The following is an 18,591-nucleotide window of genomic DNA, read 5'->3' as shown; positions in this document are numbered from 1 at the left end:
ATAAGACTACTTGTCTTCAGGTAGCTTGCAGTCTAGCAAGAAATGAGCTACAAAGAAAACAAGAAAGTCAATATGTAAATGAATGGCATGCAGTGCACGAGAAATATGCATGAACAGCCCTGTATCAGAGAAGGACAAGCAATACAAAAGCAGTCTGTGAAGACCCATGTTGTATAAAGGGCCACATTAGGCACCACAGGAGTCACAAAGATGAAGAACTTACTAGCCTTGAAGGCTGACCGTAAAATCTAAACATGGAAATAAACACATGTCTTACCCATAGCTTTTAAAGCCAAATAAAACACATTACAAAATGAAATAAAAGTTACTAGAGAGGTAGGTGTAAGCTACATGTGATAGATGGAACTATTTATTTCCAGGTGTCAGGTAATCAGGCCAGGTAATCAGGCCAGACCTAGAAGATACATTTAAACAGGATTTTGAAGGACAAGTAGCATTTTCATAACCTGAGAATGGGGAAGGGCATTTCAGAAACAATACCTTAACAAAGGGTGGGTAAGCTTTGAAAGAAGGCCTGGAGGCCGGGCGCGGTGGCTCAAGCCTGTAATCCCAGCACTTTGGGAGGCCGAGACCGGCGGATCACGAGGTCAGGAGATCGAGACCATCCTGGCTAACACGGTGAAACCCCGTCTCTACTAAAAAATACAAAAAACTAGCCGGGCGAAGTGGCGGGCGCCTGTAGTCCCAGCTACTCGGGAGGCTGAGGCTGGAGAATGGTGTGAACCCGGGAGGCGGAGCTTGCAGTGAGCTAAGATCCGGCCACTGCACTCCAGCCTGGGTGACAGAGCGAGACTCCGTCTCAAAAAAAAAAAAAAAAAAAAAAAAAAGAAAGAAGGCCTGGAGAAAAATCAGGACCCCATCAGCCCAGGTCCTGGAGCATGGTGGGGCATAAGGCTAAAAAGGAAGTTGTACGAACTCAAATATTAATTCAAATGCTAAGAGGCTTACACTTCATTCTGTGTGCAAGCTAATGGCAGAAGCAAAGGCACAATCAGAGCCATGCTTTGAGAATCATTATTGCAAGGATGTCAAAGATGGTCTGAGGGAAGCAACTGGGAAAAGCAAGCATAGCTCGTCCAAGTGGGTGAGAGTCTGAGTTAGAGGAAGCTTGGAAATAGATGATGTGAGAGATGCTGCAGCTTCTGAGATTGCTGCCTGGTTGTGTGTAGAGGAGGGGCAGTAGGGCTCATTCTGAATCTTGTCTTGAAAAGTAGGTAGATAGTGATGCCAAAACCAGGACTAGGGAAGTCACTTGAAGCTGCATCCTACTTCCTCTTCCATCTGTATCTGCTTCACCTATCAAGGATATCTACCATTACCACTAAAATTCAAGTGCTTATGGCCTCCCTCATTCATCAGGCAGGGTTTGTCTGGCCAGGAAACAGAAACCCCTTCAGGCATTTGCAACAGAGGGAGTCTGAGTCAGAGAACTGGTCACCCTGCTAGTTGAGATTGCCATCAGCAAGAGGCTGTTACCATTCCAAGGCTGCAGGGACAAAGGAGTGAGCAATCCTCTGGGAGACTGAGGAAGGAAGTTCCTGGTTTCTCCCCACTTTCCACTTCCCACTTTTACTCATCCGTCCTCCAATTCCCGTTTGGCTGAGCCCAGCTGAAACCCAGCTGACAGCGGAGTTTGAGCAAGCAGCCTCTAGGGTCAGCCCTCTGAGTTACAGGTAGAGCAGGACAGGGAGGAATGGATCTCAGGACAAACAGGTCCAGGATGCAGCAAACTAATTTTATACTCCAGCCATTGAATTGGAACTACTGGCCAGCCTCCCCCAAGTTAGCATGTAGAATATGGGATACCAGCTGAGTGCCTGAGAGGTATCATTCACCTCAATGGGGGTAGGGACAGAGAAGGGTAACATACAGTCAGCCACATCTATATCCACTGGCCCTTCCTTGTCCTAGCCCTCTGTATTCGTGAGAAGAAACTATTCTCAAGGACCTGAGTTCAAGTTCATCTTACTTAGAGTAGAGAGAAAAGAACAGCTAACTCCTTCTCGCTTTCCTTGTTATCTCCAATCATGTCTCCTCTCCCTTCTAGTTCTCATCACTCTCTACTCCCCACTGCCCTCCTTTTCTCCATCTTCATCACCTTTGTCCAGTTTTCATCCCCATTTTCAATTCCCTCCTAAAAACACCAAGTTGCTTGGTAGCATGCAGGGTTAGAACATGCCTTTAACAGTAAATCTCATGTCTCTTGAACCTAGTTATTTATTCCTTGAGCGGAATAGATATTCAACCAAAGAACTGTTGAATTCAATTAAATAGGATATATCTTATTATTAAAGTATTGATTCATTTTTTGTTTACTTATATCATGGGAACTTGAGTCATTTCTGGAATTGTCTCCACAGCACCTAGCCAAGAAATCTGCGAGGAAAAGAAAGATCAAATGGAAAATCAAGGTGCATGACACCAGAAGACCTATATGTTATGTCAAACTTTTTTTTTCCTCATGAACCATTAAAATAGAGCATAACTCTTCTGGCAGCTGTACATATGTTCATAAATACATGATATTGACCCATAGCATAGCACCTCTGCTCAGTTTCTAACGAGTAAGGATGAAGAGAGGACATGGTCTTTAGGAACATGAATTTCTGCCCTTCCCGTTTTCCTTCAGAAAAAGAGATTCTTCTATGACCTCATTTAGGACGGAAATTTTAACCAAAATGGTGTCACCCCTGAACCCACTGCGACACGCCACGTAAGTGACCACAGAAGGAGAAAAGCCCTATAAAAAGAGAGACGATAGTGCTACATTTTGTCCATCTCGTAGCAGGCACAAACTCATCCATCCCCATTTGACTGGAAGAAGCAACAATGACTCCTGGGAAGACCTCATTGGTGGTGAGTCTGCACTAACGTGCGATGCTCTTGTTGATTTGGACCAGATAGTATTTCCGGACCATGGGCATGAAATGCTGGGTTCTGACTATGGAGATCCAGGAATACCGTATATGTAGGATAGGAAATAAAAGCTTTGGTAGATATTTAAGTCATTGTGCAGCATTTTCAAGAACTGATATACAGCAGTTTGAAAGATAAGATTAAAACTGAAAGATAGCTATATTGGGGCTAAACCACACAAGAAGTGTCACATGATGCTGTGCAGTAAGAAAGAAAATTTATTGAAAGTCTGTTTTTCTGAGTACAAAGGATTTAATATAATTCTCCCACGGCATTTTTCTTTAAAATGGGTCACTATCCTTGAGATTTTGAAAGCCGTAGCAGCAACCTTTGTTTCCATTATCTCGTACCATATTCTCGGTACATCAAAACTATGTACTCTAACTAGATATAGGTGTAACTGTGTTTTAGAATAAATGGGTTTTATATTTTTTAAATATTTAATTTCAAGTATCTTTTTTGCAATCTGATTTTATTACAGAATCAATACATGTTAAATGTAGAACAACTGGAAAATATATCTAACAAAACATGAAGGAGATCGAGCTTTTAGTTGGATGACTGCCAGTAGCACCAACAGCATTTTTAGCACGAATATTGATACCACCTAGATTTTCTATAGCTCTTTCTTCCAATGTGAATGTTTGACTTCACATTGAGTTTTACAGAATGTGGGACTGAGAACAAGGGTGCAGGAGGACATTTCTACCTAGAAAATCAAGGTTATTATTCCTTCCCAGACCTGACAATGATGCATGTGCTGATAGGCTGATGACATGCCATGACTTGACATTTTTACTAAAATTATTGCCAGCCAATGGATAACATGTCTTTCCTAAGTTAAAAGAAGAATGTTGAAACTGTTTTAAAAAAAAAAAAAATTAAGTCATGGTGTTAACACTATGTTGGTCATCTACCTAGATTTTTCTCTAGCTGATCTGAAAAATGTAGTATAGATTGTCCTGGAACATTGTGTGTTCTCTATGATCATCATCACAATCAATTTGTTGAAAAGAACCACATAGTAATCCAATCTCCAACCTCTCTCTTGTTTCCCATTCAATTCTAGCTACTGCTGCTGCTGCTGAGCCTGGAGGCCATAGTGAAGGCAGGAATAGCAATCCCACGAAATTCAGGATGCCCAAATTCCGAGGACAAGAACTTCCCCCGGACTGTGATGGTCAACCTGAACATCCATAACCGGAATACCAGTACCAATCCCAAAAGGTCCTCAGATTACTACAACCGATCCACCTCACCTTGGAATCTCCAGTACGTAAAGCTTCCAGATAAAAATACTATATTCTTCATCCCTCTTATGCATCAGGCTGCCAGTTAAATCTCCCCAAGGGTGATTTTATTCATTTAGAATTACCAGTCAAACCTGGAAGGACCACCGTGAAGAGCAATTCTCAAACTTTCTATAGATATTTCTTTAACAAAGCACAGGACAGCCTCCAATAATCCCCATCCTGTTAGATCTAATTGTCACTGACACCAATAATCAACCCAAATTAATTATAATCATTATTCTAATATTTGTGAGACCCTAAGTCTATTGTTTATGTATTCAAAGAATAGACATTTATCAAAGGGGATTAATGTTTTTATTCTCTTAACCAGAGCTACCATTGAGAATATTTATTACAAATAATTAGTAATTAGGGTTTTTTACTTTTTTTCTTTTGCTTATTTTTGTTTTTGAATCCCAGTGTAATAAGTATCCCTGGGATATTTCCACCCCTTTGTGTGTTAGATAGTCTTGATCTTCTTCCTAACATACCTATGCTTCCTGTGTCCTCAGCATACCCAGTATTTAGACCCCATCAAGGGTTAAATACACAAAGTATTTTGATCATTTGACTTTATACAAATAAGTCTCTGTTCTGTGGAGCCTACAGATTGGTCTGATTGTAGGATTTCTTTTCTTCTTCCCATTACTAGGAAGAGTCAAAATAAATCAATTCAAAAATCCAAGCAAATTATTCACTGAGCTAAAAGAGAGTGGGAAGAGAAGGTGATAGAGACACTTAACTTTTTGTTTCCAACCCTTTATCTCAGCTCTGGGCTCTGTCCCATGAATGTGATCTCAGATAAAATTTTGATGTATTCCCTCTTCAAAGACAGATTTCAGCAAGTCAGATAAACAGCTATCTTATTCCAGATGGTTCCAAGTCTACTCTTCCTTTGGTCTTCTTCTGTCTGTCAAATATACCCTAAAACAGTTATCATTTGTGTCAAACTTAAATTTTTTCTGTGGCCTCAGTCTATCTTATTTTATTCATTCTTCAAATAAATTGGGGAAAACCTGATCATTGTCTTCTTTTCTGTAACAATTCATGTGCTTATCCAAATTGTCCCCAAAGTTCTTCTTCAAACTAACATCATTTAAAGAATTTGCAATGCCTATAACTTGTCATCCTGTGAACTTGCCTCTCTTCATGTATTCCTGCTTTATTTCTTTCCCACTTTACCAGGAATTTACTTTCCTCCTGATTTTTCTCCCCTCTGCAGCCGCAATGAGGACCCTGAGAGATATCCCTCTGTGATCTGGGAGGCAAAATGCCGCCACTTAGGCTGCGTCAAGGCTGATGGGAACGTAGACTACCACATGAACTCTGTCCCCATCCAGCAAGAGATCCTGGTCCTGCGCAGGGAGCCTCGGCACTGCCCCAACTCCTTCCGGCTGGAGAAGATACTGGTGTCCGTGGGCTGCACCTGTGTCACACCCATTGTCCACCATGTAGCCTAAGAGCTCTGGGGAGCCCACACTCCCCAAAGCAGTTAGGCTTTCTGGAGAGCTGGCTCAGCCCCTCAGGAACCCTCATCCTTCAAAGACACAGCCCCATTTCGGACTAAACTCATTAGAATTCTTAAGGCAGTTCGTCCAGTTGAAGCTTCAGAGGTAACGCTTGGCCAAGAGATGAGATCTGAATTATCTATCCCTCTTTCCAAGAAGGAATTTGCTTCTTGTTTACTTTTTTAAGGGCTTTATTTATTTTTAATAGTACCAATTTGCTTCTTGTTTACTTTTTTAAGGGCTTTAAGTTATTTATATATTTAATATGCCCTGAGATAACTTTAGGGTATAGGATTCCATTTTAATGAATTACGTACTTTATTTTGTATGTCTTTTTAAAGAAGACAAGATTCTGGGCTTGGGAATTTTATTATTTAAAAGGTAAAGCCTATATTTATTTGAGCTATTTAAGGACCTATTTATGTTTAAGTATTTAGAAAAAGGTGAAAAAGTGCGATTATCAGTTCTGCCTAGGTAAATGTGACATAGAATTAAATGGCAGTGGAAAATTTCTGAGTCTTTACAACATAAGGATATAGTATTTCCTCCTCTTTGTCTTTTAAAAGGCTGAAAAGAAAGACTAAACCTACTTTCATATTTATTAATTTAAATTTTGTAATTTGTTGAGGTTTTACAAGAGATATAGCAAGTCTAACTCTCTGTTCTGTTAAACCCTCATAATAAAATCATTCTGTAATAATAAAGTTTGGAAAGAAAATGTTTATTCGTTCTCATTAAATGTATTTTAGCAAACTCAGCTCTTCCCTATTGGGAAGAGTTATGCAAATTCTCCTATAAGCAAAACAAAGGATGCCTTTGAGTAACAATGACCTGGAACTACCCAATTCCAAGTTCTCCATTTCACAAGCCTTCAAGACTGACGACCCATTAAGGTTTTCATACTATTAGCCAATGCTGTAGACAGAAGCATTTTGACAAGAATAAAGCAAACAAAATAATGGCCCTGAGGAATGGCATGTCATTACTAAAGATCATATGGGGAAAATGAAACCCTCCCCAAAATACAGGAAATTCTGGAAGGAGACATTTTCTTCAGACTACAATGTCCAGTCTCTCACCTAGACTCAGGCTTCCTTTGGAGATTAAGGCCCCTCAGAGATCAACAGACAAACATTTTTCTCTTCCTCAAGCAATACTCCTAGGGCCTGGCTTCTGTCTGATCAAGGCACCCCGCAACCCAGAAAGGAGCTGATGGGGCAGAACGAACTTTAAGTATGAGAAAAGTTCAGCCCAAGTGAAATAAAAACTCAATCACATTCAATTCCAGAGTAGTTTCGAGTTTCACATCGTAACCATTTTCGCCCCCATGGCCCAGCGTGCTGTCTTGCCCTACTTCTGAAGGCCTCTAGAAATTCTCAGGCCACTCCACAGAATGCTTCTTGAAAGACCTTCCTCTTCGCTCCGTCCTGCTCCATCCCGTGTACCCCAGCCCACCCAGAGGCCCACGGCTTTTCTCGGCCTTTTTCCCCATTCCAAATCCAGGGGTTAGCCTCTCCAGCCACCTCCTCTCAGTGTCATTTTGTGCTCACATCTTCATTCCTGTCACCGTCCCTGTCACCACCTTCCTACAGGAAATCCCCAGGCAGCTTCCAGGGACAGTTCCTCACAGCCTTTATGCTTTCAAGCTTCTCACTAAAAACCTGCTGCTCGTTTCCGAGCTTTCCCTGAACGGTGGTGATGAAAAGAAAAAATTGTTTTTGTTTTTGTTGGGAAGAGGGGGTTGCAAAAGAATATATATGTCTATATAGATAGATAGATAGATATCTATATATAGAGATATATATGTCTATATATATGTCTGTGTGTGTGTGTGTGTGTGTGTGTGTGTGTGTATCTCCATGATTCGAAACCATTATTTCCCACTAGATTTTGGGTGAGGGTGTGGGGGTGGGGAGAGGCAGTTGCTTTCCATGTACTCCTCCCCTGATATGCTTTGCTTTTATTCTCTCTTCATTTTCCCCAGTTAGCACTACCATGTAGCTAGTCATCCAAGCTAGAAATCTGTGTGGCTTCCCCGAATCTTTTTCCTTCTTCCTCTCCCTCATTCCTAACATCCACATATCACCAAATACTGTATTCTCACTTCCAAAAGTTCTCCAAGGAACCCCCTCCTCCCCACCAATACCATACTACCCAGGTTGAGGACTACATCTATTCTCATTTCTCCGCCCCATGAGTGCCACAGCCTTCCACCTGTTCTTGCTGCCATTGTTCCCGTCTCTCAATCCATCCTCCGACCTGTACCAATGACACAATTTCAAATACAACAAAAAGCACCCCCAGCAATCTGGCCCTGTTCCCTCTCCTGTTCTATCCCAGGGTGCTTCCTCCCTGACATTTTCCCCTCGAGTCGTGGCGAAGTTGTTGTGGACACCACCACGCTGTTCTTGACCTTGATGCCTATGCCATGTGGTCCCTTCTGCTGTGAATGCCCTTGCCACCTTCTCCCTGCTGTCCCTCAAGTCACACGCTGCCCTCCCCACTCTCCCCCACCTTTATTGATCTACTCACACATTAACACTTTCTTTAGGTCTCATCTTCTCTAAGAAGACTCCTGGACCCTCACTGCCTGTTATCCCAGATTAGGTCCCTCTCTCTCTTACGGGCTCCAAAAGCACTGTGCATATCCTTTATCACTGACCTTACATACTCTATCAGCTTTACCTATTTGGCCAGTTTGTGGTTCCTCAAGAGCAGAAACATCAGCACCTGACATGGCCGGTAGTACACAGTCAATACTCAGCTGAACTTTGAACCAACAGTCCACAGACACCTCAAAATCAACAAAGACAAAACTAGGCTCGCTGGCTTTACTCCCAAACTGGCTCCTCCTACTGTTTTTTTATCTACTGGAATAGCATCATCTACTTCTTTGAGCCGGAAACCTAGCTTTCTCTCCATCCCTCATTCCCCTCATCCAATCAATGACCACCTCTTCATCAGTGTCTCACATGTCCTCCCCTTCCTTGCTAACTCCAAGTTTGCTATTACAGTTGCATTGTATTATGACACTAACTGGCCTTTCTGCCTTGCTTCTTATATTTAATAATTCAGTATCTCTCAAACTTGTTGGGGAGTCTAGTCATAGTAGTTAATTAATAGCTTCTGAAACAGACAAAGTCCAAATAAACAAAGGTTTGTTTCTTGTGCATGTTACAATCCAGCAGGGATCAATAAGGAGCTTTGCTCTACTTGGCCACTGAGAGACCCAGGCTGACACAGAGGTTCTGACTTTTACAGCACCATCTAGCACTGCAATGTCTAACACAGTAGCCACAAGGAATTTGTAGCTATCGAGCGCTTGGAATGTGGCTAGACGCAGTTGAGTTGTGTTATAAGCGTCAAATACATACTAGATTTCAAATACTTAAGTTTTTTTAATGTAAAATATCTTTTGTTACTTTTTATATTGATAAATGTTAAAATGTACTTGGTTAAACATATTAAATTTATTAAAAATTCATCTATTTTTTTTAATGTGCTTACAATAATTATATAATTAAAATGCGGCTAGTATTGTATTTCTGTTGGGCATATAACCAATGAAAGAAAAGAGAAGGCTAAAAACTACACATTCAGTGTTAAAGGGCCGATCTTATTGACCAGAACTCAGTCACACAGACCCAAATTAAAGCCAGTGGAAACTGGGAAATGAAATATTTCTATGGGTCCATGAAAAAGAAATGAAATGGGATTTGGTGGACACATAGCATTACTTCTGCCATCACACATATGATGAATGAAGGTTTGTGCATGACATCGTCTCACAGTCACATAATTCTAAACAGCTGAGCTGTTACACGGCCACTTCCTGGTGGAAGACGGTCTCGGGTGCAAGTAACAGTGACATTATTGTAAAAATAACCTTGAATCAATGCTAATTTTTTTTAAAATAACCTTTACAAACTTTGGCAATTAACACATTAGAAAACAACCCACATGGGACATACCTCACAACTAACAGCTGCACACCTGTGTTTCAAAATTACGCAGCAATTGTTACTCTTCCATCTCTCCCCATGTTTCAAGAGGTCCTCTCTAAAATGTAAATCTGATCACATTAATCCCCTGGTTACTCCTCAGTACCTCCCCCATACCTACAAGATAAAGTACTGCCAATTGTCTTGCATGACACAGAAGATACTCTATGACCTGGCCCAGTCCACCTCTCACAGTATTTCAACCCACCATCCTCCCTCCCTGCTACCAGTATCAATGCCATGCCTAACTGTTCTCACAATCTGGGACTTTGCTTATGCTTCCTGCTTACCTGGAATAGCCTTAGTCTTCCCATTTCTCATCACCATTAAACTGATGAAAATATCAACACATTTCTAAAAATCAGATTAAGCAAAAAGACATCTCTGGAGATGGAATTTGAGGAACTATTCTAACATGTTCCCCAGTTGATTTTGATGCATCATCTCCAGTAGCCATCCATTGACCAGCCTCTGGGAACCATTGATGGAGAACCAGCTAGAGATGCTATCTCAGAATACAGATGAAGATTAACAAAGAAATACATTGATGATAAATATAAATTGGGGCTGGGCACAGTGGCTCACACCTGTAATCCCAACTCTTTGGGAGGCCAAGACAGGAGGATCACATGAGGCCAGGAGTTCAAGACCAGCCTGGCCAACATGGTGAAATGCCGTCTCTACTAAAAATACAGAAATCATTCGGGCATGGTGGTGCCCATCTATAATTCCAGCTACTCAAGAGGCTGAGGCACAAAAATCTCTTGAACCTGGGAGGCGGAGGTTGCAATGAGCTGAAATTGCACCACTGCATTCCAGCCTGGGTGACAGAGTGAGACTCTGTTTAAAAATATATGTATATTATATATATTATTTTTTATATATGTTACATATTATACCATATATTTTATATAATATAATGTTATATATTTTATAAATATATAGTATACATTTTATGTAATATATAATATATCATATATCATATACTTTATATAATACATAATATATTATGTAATATATATTACATATTTTATATGTTTTTAAATAATATACTTATATGATGTATTTTTATATATTACATATATAATTATATGTTTTATATTCTATATTATTTAAATTATATATATATATAAATTGATCTTATATAACAAAGATAGGGAGCAGAGATAAAATTATGTGAAAAACAGAAATTTCAAAGAAGAAATCTGAATAAATTAAGGAGACAATAAGGAAAGTTTTAATGGGAAAAAAAAAGATTCCTGGGTTGGAAATTTATTTAAGTGCATCTGAAAACTACGTTTAGACAAATTAATTTTAAAAGATTATAACCAAAATATATTCAACAATTTTTTTAATTTTAAAAATAAAGAACATAAAAGACTCATATCCAGAAGGAATACATAAAATATCTAATCAGGAACCAAAATTATATTGACATCAGACTTTTTTACATAACACTGAAAGGTAATAAAGTAAAATTTTCAAAGCACTAAAAGGGAGAAAGTAAAGGTCAGGCAGCATCTGCTCAGGCAAGTCTTCCTTGACAACCCAATGAATGATAAATTTGTGATATTTTATTGAGTTGCACACTTATGGGTTGTGCATTTTTCTGTATGTATGTAATAGTTTAAATTCTGCTTACGTTTGACGGCTAGTTTCAGGTGTCAACTTGACTGGATTAAGGGATATCCAAATAGCTGGTGATACGGTTTGACTCTGTGTCCTCAGGCAAATCTCATCTCAAATTGTAATCCCCACGTGTCGAGGGAGAGACCTGGTGAGAGGTGATTGGATCACGGGGGTGATTTCCCCCATGCTGTATTCTCATGATAGTGAGTGAGTTCTCAAGAGATCTGATGGTTTAAAAGTTTCTGGCAGTTTCCCCTTCACTCTCTCTCCTGCTGCCATGTAAGATGTGGCTTGCTTCACCTTAGCCTTCCACCATGATTGTCAGTTTCCTGAGGCCTCCCCAACCATGCAGAACTGTGAGTCAATTCAACGTCTTTCCTTTAAAAACCACCTAGTCTCACGTAGTTCTTTATAGCAGCGTGAGAACAGACAGCTGGTAAAGCATTACGTCTGAGTATGTCTGTGAATGTGTTTCCAGAAGACAGTGGCATTTAAATCATCGGACGGAGTAAAAAAGATCCACCATTATTGAATGTGGATAGGCACCATACAATCGACTGAGGGTGCAGATAAAACAAAAAAGCAAAAGAAAGGCAAATTTGCTCTCTCTCTCTCTCTCTCTCTCTGCCTCCCTCTCTCTCTCTCTGCCTCCCTCTCTCCCTCTCTTCTGGAGCAGGGATACCCATCTGCTCCTTCCCTTGGACATCAGAATCCCATGTTCTCTGGCCTTCAGACTCCAAGACTTGCACCAGTGAACCCCGAGGTCTCAGCCTCACACTGAGAGTTATACTATTGACTTTCATGTTTCTCAGGCCTTGGGACTTGGACTGAGCCATGCTTGAGGCTTCTCTGGGTCTTCAGCCTCTCTGACAACTTATCATGGAACTTCTTAGCCTCTATAATTGTATGAGCCAGTTCTCCAACTCTGACAGAGAGACGAATCAAAGCTGAGAATTGAAGATGAATCAGTCGTGAGCCCTCTGTGAGCACTGAAACTGGGTCTACATTGCAATATATCTAAATAATGGTTATACATTTTTTTACATGAATCTTAAAGTCAAAGAAATTCTTTGCTAAAAAATAATATCTAAATTATAGTTTAATATTATTTAACCTATACAATATTATATAACCTATACTTTAGATATTACCATCATTTAAGTCCATACTCTAGATAATAATCATCATCTAAGTTCATAATCCAAGATTCAGTAAAGTAAGCAAAAAAATATAAGAGTGGAAAGGAGAGACAGAGTAGAAAAACACAAAATTCCTCTGCCTCAGTGGAGTAAAATCAAGTTATTGCTCCATTCTTGGCTTTGATAAGTAGACAATTTAAAAATGACCTAATGTGATAAATAGGCTAAAAATCTAAAGGTAACCATCAATATATATATATAACAAATTGGAATTCCTATAAACCTTAACACAGGATATAAAGAAACCAAACAATGCTCAAAAACCAAAACAAAACAAAAAAAAATCTGAAAAAAAAAAGCACAGAAAACATAAACAAGAGACAATATGAGTAAATATTTGTAATTCACCTCTTAAAGAACAGAGTCCAGCTGGGCGCGGCAGCTCACGCCTGTAATTCCAGAACTTTGGGAGGCCAAGGTGGGCAGATCACGAGGTCAGGAGATGGAGACCATCCTGGCTAACACGGTCAAACCCCGTCTCTACTAAAAATACAAAAAAAAATTAACCAGGCATGGTGGTGGGCGCCTATAGTCCCAGCTACTCAGGAGGCTGAGGCAGGAGAATGGCGTGAACCCAGGAGGCGGAGCTTGCAGTGAGCCGAGATCGCGCCACTGCACCCCAGCCTGGGTAACTGAGAGAGACTCCGTCTCAAAAAAAAAAAAAAAGAAAGAAAGAAAAAAAGAAAAAAGAACAGAGTCCCAAATTTGAGTTTTTTTTTTTTTTTTTTTTTGAGACGTAGTCTCCCTCTGTTACCCAGGCTGGAGTGCAGTGGCGTGATCTTGGCTCACCACAACCTCTACCTCCTATTTCAAGTGATTCTCCTGCCTCAGCCTCCTGAGTAGCTGGGATTACAGGCATGCACCACCACGCCTGGCTAATTTTTGTATTTTTAGTAGAGACAGGGTTTCCGCATGCTGGTCAGGCTGGTCTCCAACTCCTGACCTTGTGACCTACCCACCTCAGCTTCCCAAAGTGGTATCCTAAAAATACTGTGGTATTTTTAGATTTTTAAAAATTAAGTGCTTAGGCCAGGCACAGTGGCTCACGCCTGTAATCCCAGTGCTAAGAAATATCCCAATTTCTTAACTCCACAGTATTTTTAGATTTTTAAAGATTAAGAAATATCCCAATTTCTTAACTCCACACTATCCTTAAAATAACATAGAAAGTTTACAAGTAAAGGGATAAACAAAGAAATATATCAAGCAAATGCATACTAGCAGAAATAAAGATAACATCAATATCAGAAAACATAAATTTAGAATCATTAAATGGGAAAGAAATGTTATGTCATATTAGTAAGATTTAGATTAGCAATGAAAAAAGTTGATAAAATTTATGCACAGGATAACTTTTAAATATTTAAGTCAAAATATAGCAAAAAAAAAATTTTAGTGCAGAGACACTATTATTATTTAACATTGTGTGGAAGTCCTGCCCAGCAATAAAACAAACATTGGAGAGAAAGACACAAAATTATTATTATTTGCAGAGAATACCATTACATACCTAGAGAAAAAAAAAATGAGTTAATCAAGAGGAAAACCATTAGAGAATGCTCAGAAACTGGCTAGCTATAAAATAAATATTTTTAAATCATTCGCCTGTATAGTGGTAATAACAAGTCTAAAAACATAACGAAAAAAAATCATCCATTATGGAAAAACAAAAGCCTGAAATACCTAGAAATAGCCTTATTAAAATATGAGAGAGACGTATATAGAGAGAACTATGAAATAATGATGAATTACTATAAATAACTTGAATAAATGGTCAGAAATACATTGTTCATAGAAGGCAAGATTACATGCACAAAAAAGAAAACAATTATTTTCTCTTTTTTTTCTTTTTTAGAAACGGGGTCTTGCTATATTGCCGAGGCTGGAGTGCAGTGGCTATTCACATCACAATCACAGCTCATTACAGCCTAGATCTTCTGGTGTCAAGCAATCCTCCTGCCTCAGCCTCCTGAGTAGCTGGGACTACAGGCACACCCCACCATGCCAATCTTCTAATTTGTTCCTATGTATAACGCAATACCAAACAAATTCTCATTGGTAAGGCTTTATGTGGTAATGTAGCAAATTTCTAAAACTCATCTGAGAAGATTTAAATCACCAGAGACCTGTCCTCAGGGAGTGAAACAGTTTAAAGTTGGCATTTTTAAAAAGTAATGAGATATGAGACTAGAACACTCAATGAACAAATTAAATAACTCGGAATATACCATAGGTGTATATGAAGAACCTAAAATATAGTAAAAGTAAACTGTCATCACAAAATGGTTTAGTGGGGAATTATTCAGTGAACAGGTTTGGGTTTCTTTATTGGTTAACTATTTGGAAGAGAAATAAAATCAAAGTAGAGCTTTCCATTACATCATGCATCCAAAAGAACTTCAGCTAGATTACAGAAGTAAGAGAGAAATCCTAAACTGGCAGAGGGGAAGCTGAGAACCAGTCCATTTTGTGCCACCAATTCTCCAAAGGCTAAGGCCCTAGCAGCACCAGGTCCTGCAGAGCAGGAGCTGGGAATACAGGGGGAAGAGGGGGATTTAGAGGGCCAGTGTGAAAGCTGTTTGAGCAACAACTTAGTCCCCAACTTTTCTTCCCAGCACTCCACTGCTAGGCAAATCCTCCTCCCAATTCCACCAGAAAATTGGCAGTTTATCTCTGAAGAGGGTAAAACAGAGGGTCTTTGGATTGGGGTCTACCAGCATGGGTGAGGGTGTGCAACCACCAAAAATGGAAGGATCAAGTGGTCATATAGATTCTGAATGCCAAGGATGATCCCACTCTCAGGCCCCTTTACTCCTCAGTTTCCAGAACTCTAACAAGACTTTTTCCTTCTGGCAAGAGGTTGAAGAATCTGATCATCCCAAAAGGAAAAGCCTAAATATATTTAGAGGGGGTTCCCCACAAATGGCCCACTCAGATCACACCATAGGGAAGCTCAGAATCCCCAAATTTCCCCACACACAGTGAGCTTCCAATCAGCTTTTATTTTAATCTTGAGCAGACCCCTAAGAAAATAGAACATGAAGACAGATACAAAAATAAACAAACAGAAAAGGGCATTAGGAGGTCGGGCGCAGTGGCTCACGCCTATAATCCCAGTACTTTGGGAGGCTGAGGCAGGTGGATCAACTGAGGTCAAGAGTTCGTGACCAGCCTGGCCAACATGGTGAGACCCCGTCTTCACTAAAAATACAAAAATTAGCCAGGCATGGTGGTGTGCACCTGTAATCCCAGCTATTCGGGAGGCTGAGGGAGGAGAATTGCTTGAACCCAGGAGGCAGAGGTGTAGTGAGCCAAGATTGTGCCACTGCACTCCAGCCTGGCTGACAAAGTGAGACAGTGTCTCGAAAAAGAAAAAAGAAAAGAAGAGAAATGGAAAGGAAGGGGAGGGGAGGGGAGGGGGGAGAGGGAGGAGAGGGGAGAGGGGAGAGAAAGGGAAAGGGAAAGGGAAAGGAAAAGGGAAGGGAAGGGAAGGGAAGAAAACGGCATTAGGAGGAAATAGAAAATATGCAAGAAAAAAAATCCTCAAAAATATAATTAATATCCTCAGATAGAGAAGATCCTTGAAATCAAAAAGGATACTACTTTAAAAAGGGAAATACCAAGAATAAAAAAAACAAGATTCTCTTGGAAATTAAAAACATCATAACTGAAATGAAACAGTCAATAGAATCCTGGAAGAGAAAGTTGAAAAAAATCTTCCAAAAAGTAGAGAAAGATTAAAATATGGGAAAAAAGATCAGTGGTCCTATCCAGGAAGAACTACTGTATATCAAAATAGAAAGAAAGAACAGTGAGTAATGGAGGAGAGGAAATCAGTAACTAAACACATGAAAGAAAGTTCCCAGAACTGAAGAATATGAGTTGCCAGAGAAGAACTCATCAACTGTCTAAATGAAACACTCACACCAAGCCACATCTTAGTGAAATTTCAGAATACTGAAGGCAAACAGAAAATTTTACAGTCTTCTTGGGAGAAAAACAGATCAGGTACAAAGGGCCAGGAATCAGAATACCTTCAGAATCCTCAACAGTGACCTTAGAACATAGAACAGAGTGGGAAAATGTACTCGAAATTCCAAACGAAAATTATTTCCAACATAAAACTCCAAACATGATGAAACTGTATGACAAAGGAAGAAAAAAGACATTTTCACATAAGCAGGATCTCAAATAATTTGCCTCTCATGCAACCTTTCTCACAAAACTACTTGAGGATGTGCTCCATCAAAACAAGATAGCAAACCAAGACATAGGAAGATATGAAGTACAGGAAACAGAGTCAACACAGGAAAGAGAATAAGGAATTTCCCTCCAGGATGGCAAAGGAGATCCCGGAGTGATAGCTGCACCAGGAGTCAAGAGTACCCAGTTTAGATTGGAGCCATGTGATTCAAGAGAGAGACATGTTAAAGGATGTTTGAGCAACATCCCTGAAGCCATGGCATTGGTTTTGTGAATCTGAGGACAGAATGGCCAGGTAAGCCTATCCAAGGTTCTTACCTGTCCTTAGCTTCCCTTGGTTATAAGTTCATGAATTTCCTTTTATCTTCTCCTTGCCCCACTGACTGGATTCGTTAAAGGCACTCATTTCCCCTTCAACCACCAAAATGTCTGTGTAGACTTACCTTTGAAAACCGGAAATTAGGTAAGGTAGGCTCAGAAATGGAAAATGCAGAGCACCCTGCTCACTTTGACCCCATTTTGGGTAGAAATTAAGAACCTGCATTTTCAGTTAAGATAGGCTAAAGAGCTGAAGGACAGACTCAGACAGAAGTTTCTCACTCACATAATACTTCAAGTGAGGTGTTCCTAGTGCACATGTCTCCTCCATGTGGGGATTCCAGAACTCAGTCTCCTTTTCATCTCATGGATGTGGGGGAGCTGGGAAAGGAGGTCCCTGGAAGAGCAGATGCATCCCAAATACAACTTTACACTGGATTCTGGAGGCAGCCAGCCAGGTCTTCTTCACTGGCCCTGCCCCGTAGCCCTCAGGGTTCCCCCAAGTCTTCCTCATTATCTCCCCAGAAAGTGCTCTTGTAAAATCTCAAAAAAGCTGAAGCCAGACTATGAGCGAGATAAAGGAAGCAGCTCGGCTCCTGGGAGCCCCCACTAACAGTGGGAACGCTGCCGTCTCCTAACCAGCTGGGTTTGTGTTTGCCCATTTGGTTCTTCAAAACTGAGCAACATATCATTTAAGGATGCAAACATAGGTGTGATACGGCTATAAAGAAAAGCAAGGGAAAGTTGGACAGAAAAGTCAGGGTAGTGGTTCCTCCTAGACGAAAAAGAGGGAGAAAAAAGGGGCACCAGGACTTCAAGGTTCTGGCAAGGTTTCACTTCCTAACCCTCATGCTGTGGTGTCTGGTGTTTGGGTTTGTTGTTTTTCTAATTTTTAAATTATCCTTGTATATTTCAGTCATTGTTTTGCATATATGAAATACTTTAAAATTAAAAGTTTTTTAAAGTTAGGGAAGAAACCACAGAGAAAAAGAACAATAGATTTAGCTACACAAAACTGTAAATCTTCTGTATGTTAAACATTAAACAGAAAGGCTAACAACAAATTGAAAAAAATATTTGTCACAAATGCTGCAAGTGATTAATATCCAGGCTATGAACTATGAACCTGAATACTAAACACAATCCCATCTCACAGCCTTTGTGCTTTCTCCTTGCTGTTCCCTCTGCCAGGTACGCTCTTCCACTGACAGCCTGATGAGCAACTCCCTCCCTTCATTTGTGCAAATGTCTCCTTCTCAGGGAGCTACCTCTGGCTGGTCACCCTGGCACTCCCTTTCCAAATTCCCAACTTTATTTTTCTCTGCGGCATTCATGTCCTTTTCATATCTATTTAATTTTTTTATTCTGTTTTTGTCTCTCTCTCTCTCCACCAGAATGAAAGCTCTGTGCGGGCAGAAATTTTTGTCTGTTTTGTTCAATGCTGTGTCCCCAGTGCCTAGAACAGTATCTGGCACATGGTAGGTGCTCAATGAATACATGTCGA

The 18,591-nt window shown here is 40.2% G+C and overlaps 1 protein-coding gene across 1 annotated transcript; it reads left to right on the top strand.

The window, feature by feature from the left end:
* The first annotated feature begins 2,850 nt into the window (after positions 1-2,850).
* LOC105490870 (interleukin 17A) lies at positions 2,851-5,689 on the top strand. Its single transcript, XM_011756846.2, has 3 exons — positions 2,851-2,877; positions 4,007-4,209; positions 5,452-5,689. The coding sequence occupies exons 1-3, from the start codon at positions 2,851-2,853 to the stop codon at positions 5,687-5,689; spliced, it is 468 nt and encodes a 155-aa protein (XP_011755148.1).
* Positions 5,690-18,591: the final 12,902 nt, after the last annotated feature.

The sequence above is a fragment of the Macaca nemestrina genome, chromosome 5, assembly GCF_043159975.1.
Source record: "Macaca nemestrina isolate mMacNem1 chromosome 5, mMacNem.hap1, whole genome shotgun sequence".
NCBI lineage: Eukaryota > Metazoa > Chordata > Mammalia > Primates > Cercopithecidae > Macaca > Macaca nemestrina.
This window is presented reverse-complemented; position numbering and strand designations above follow the sequence as displayed.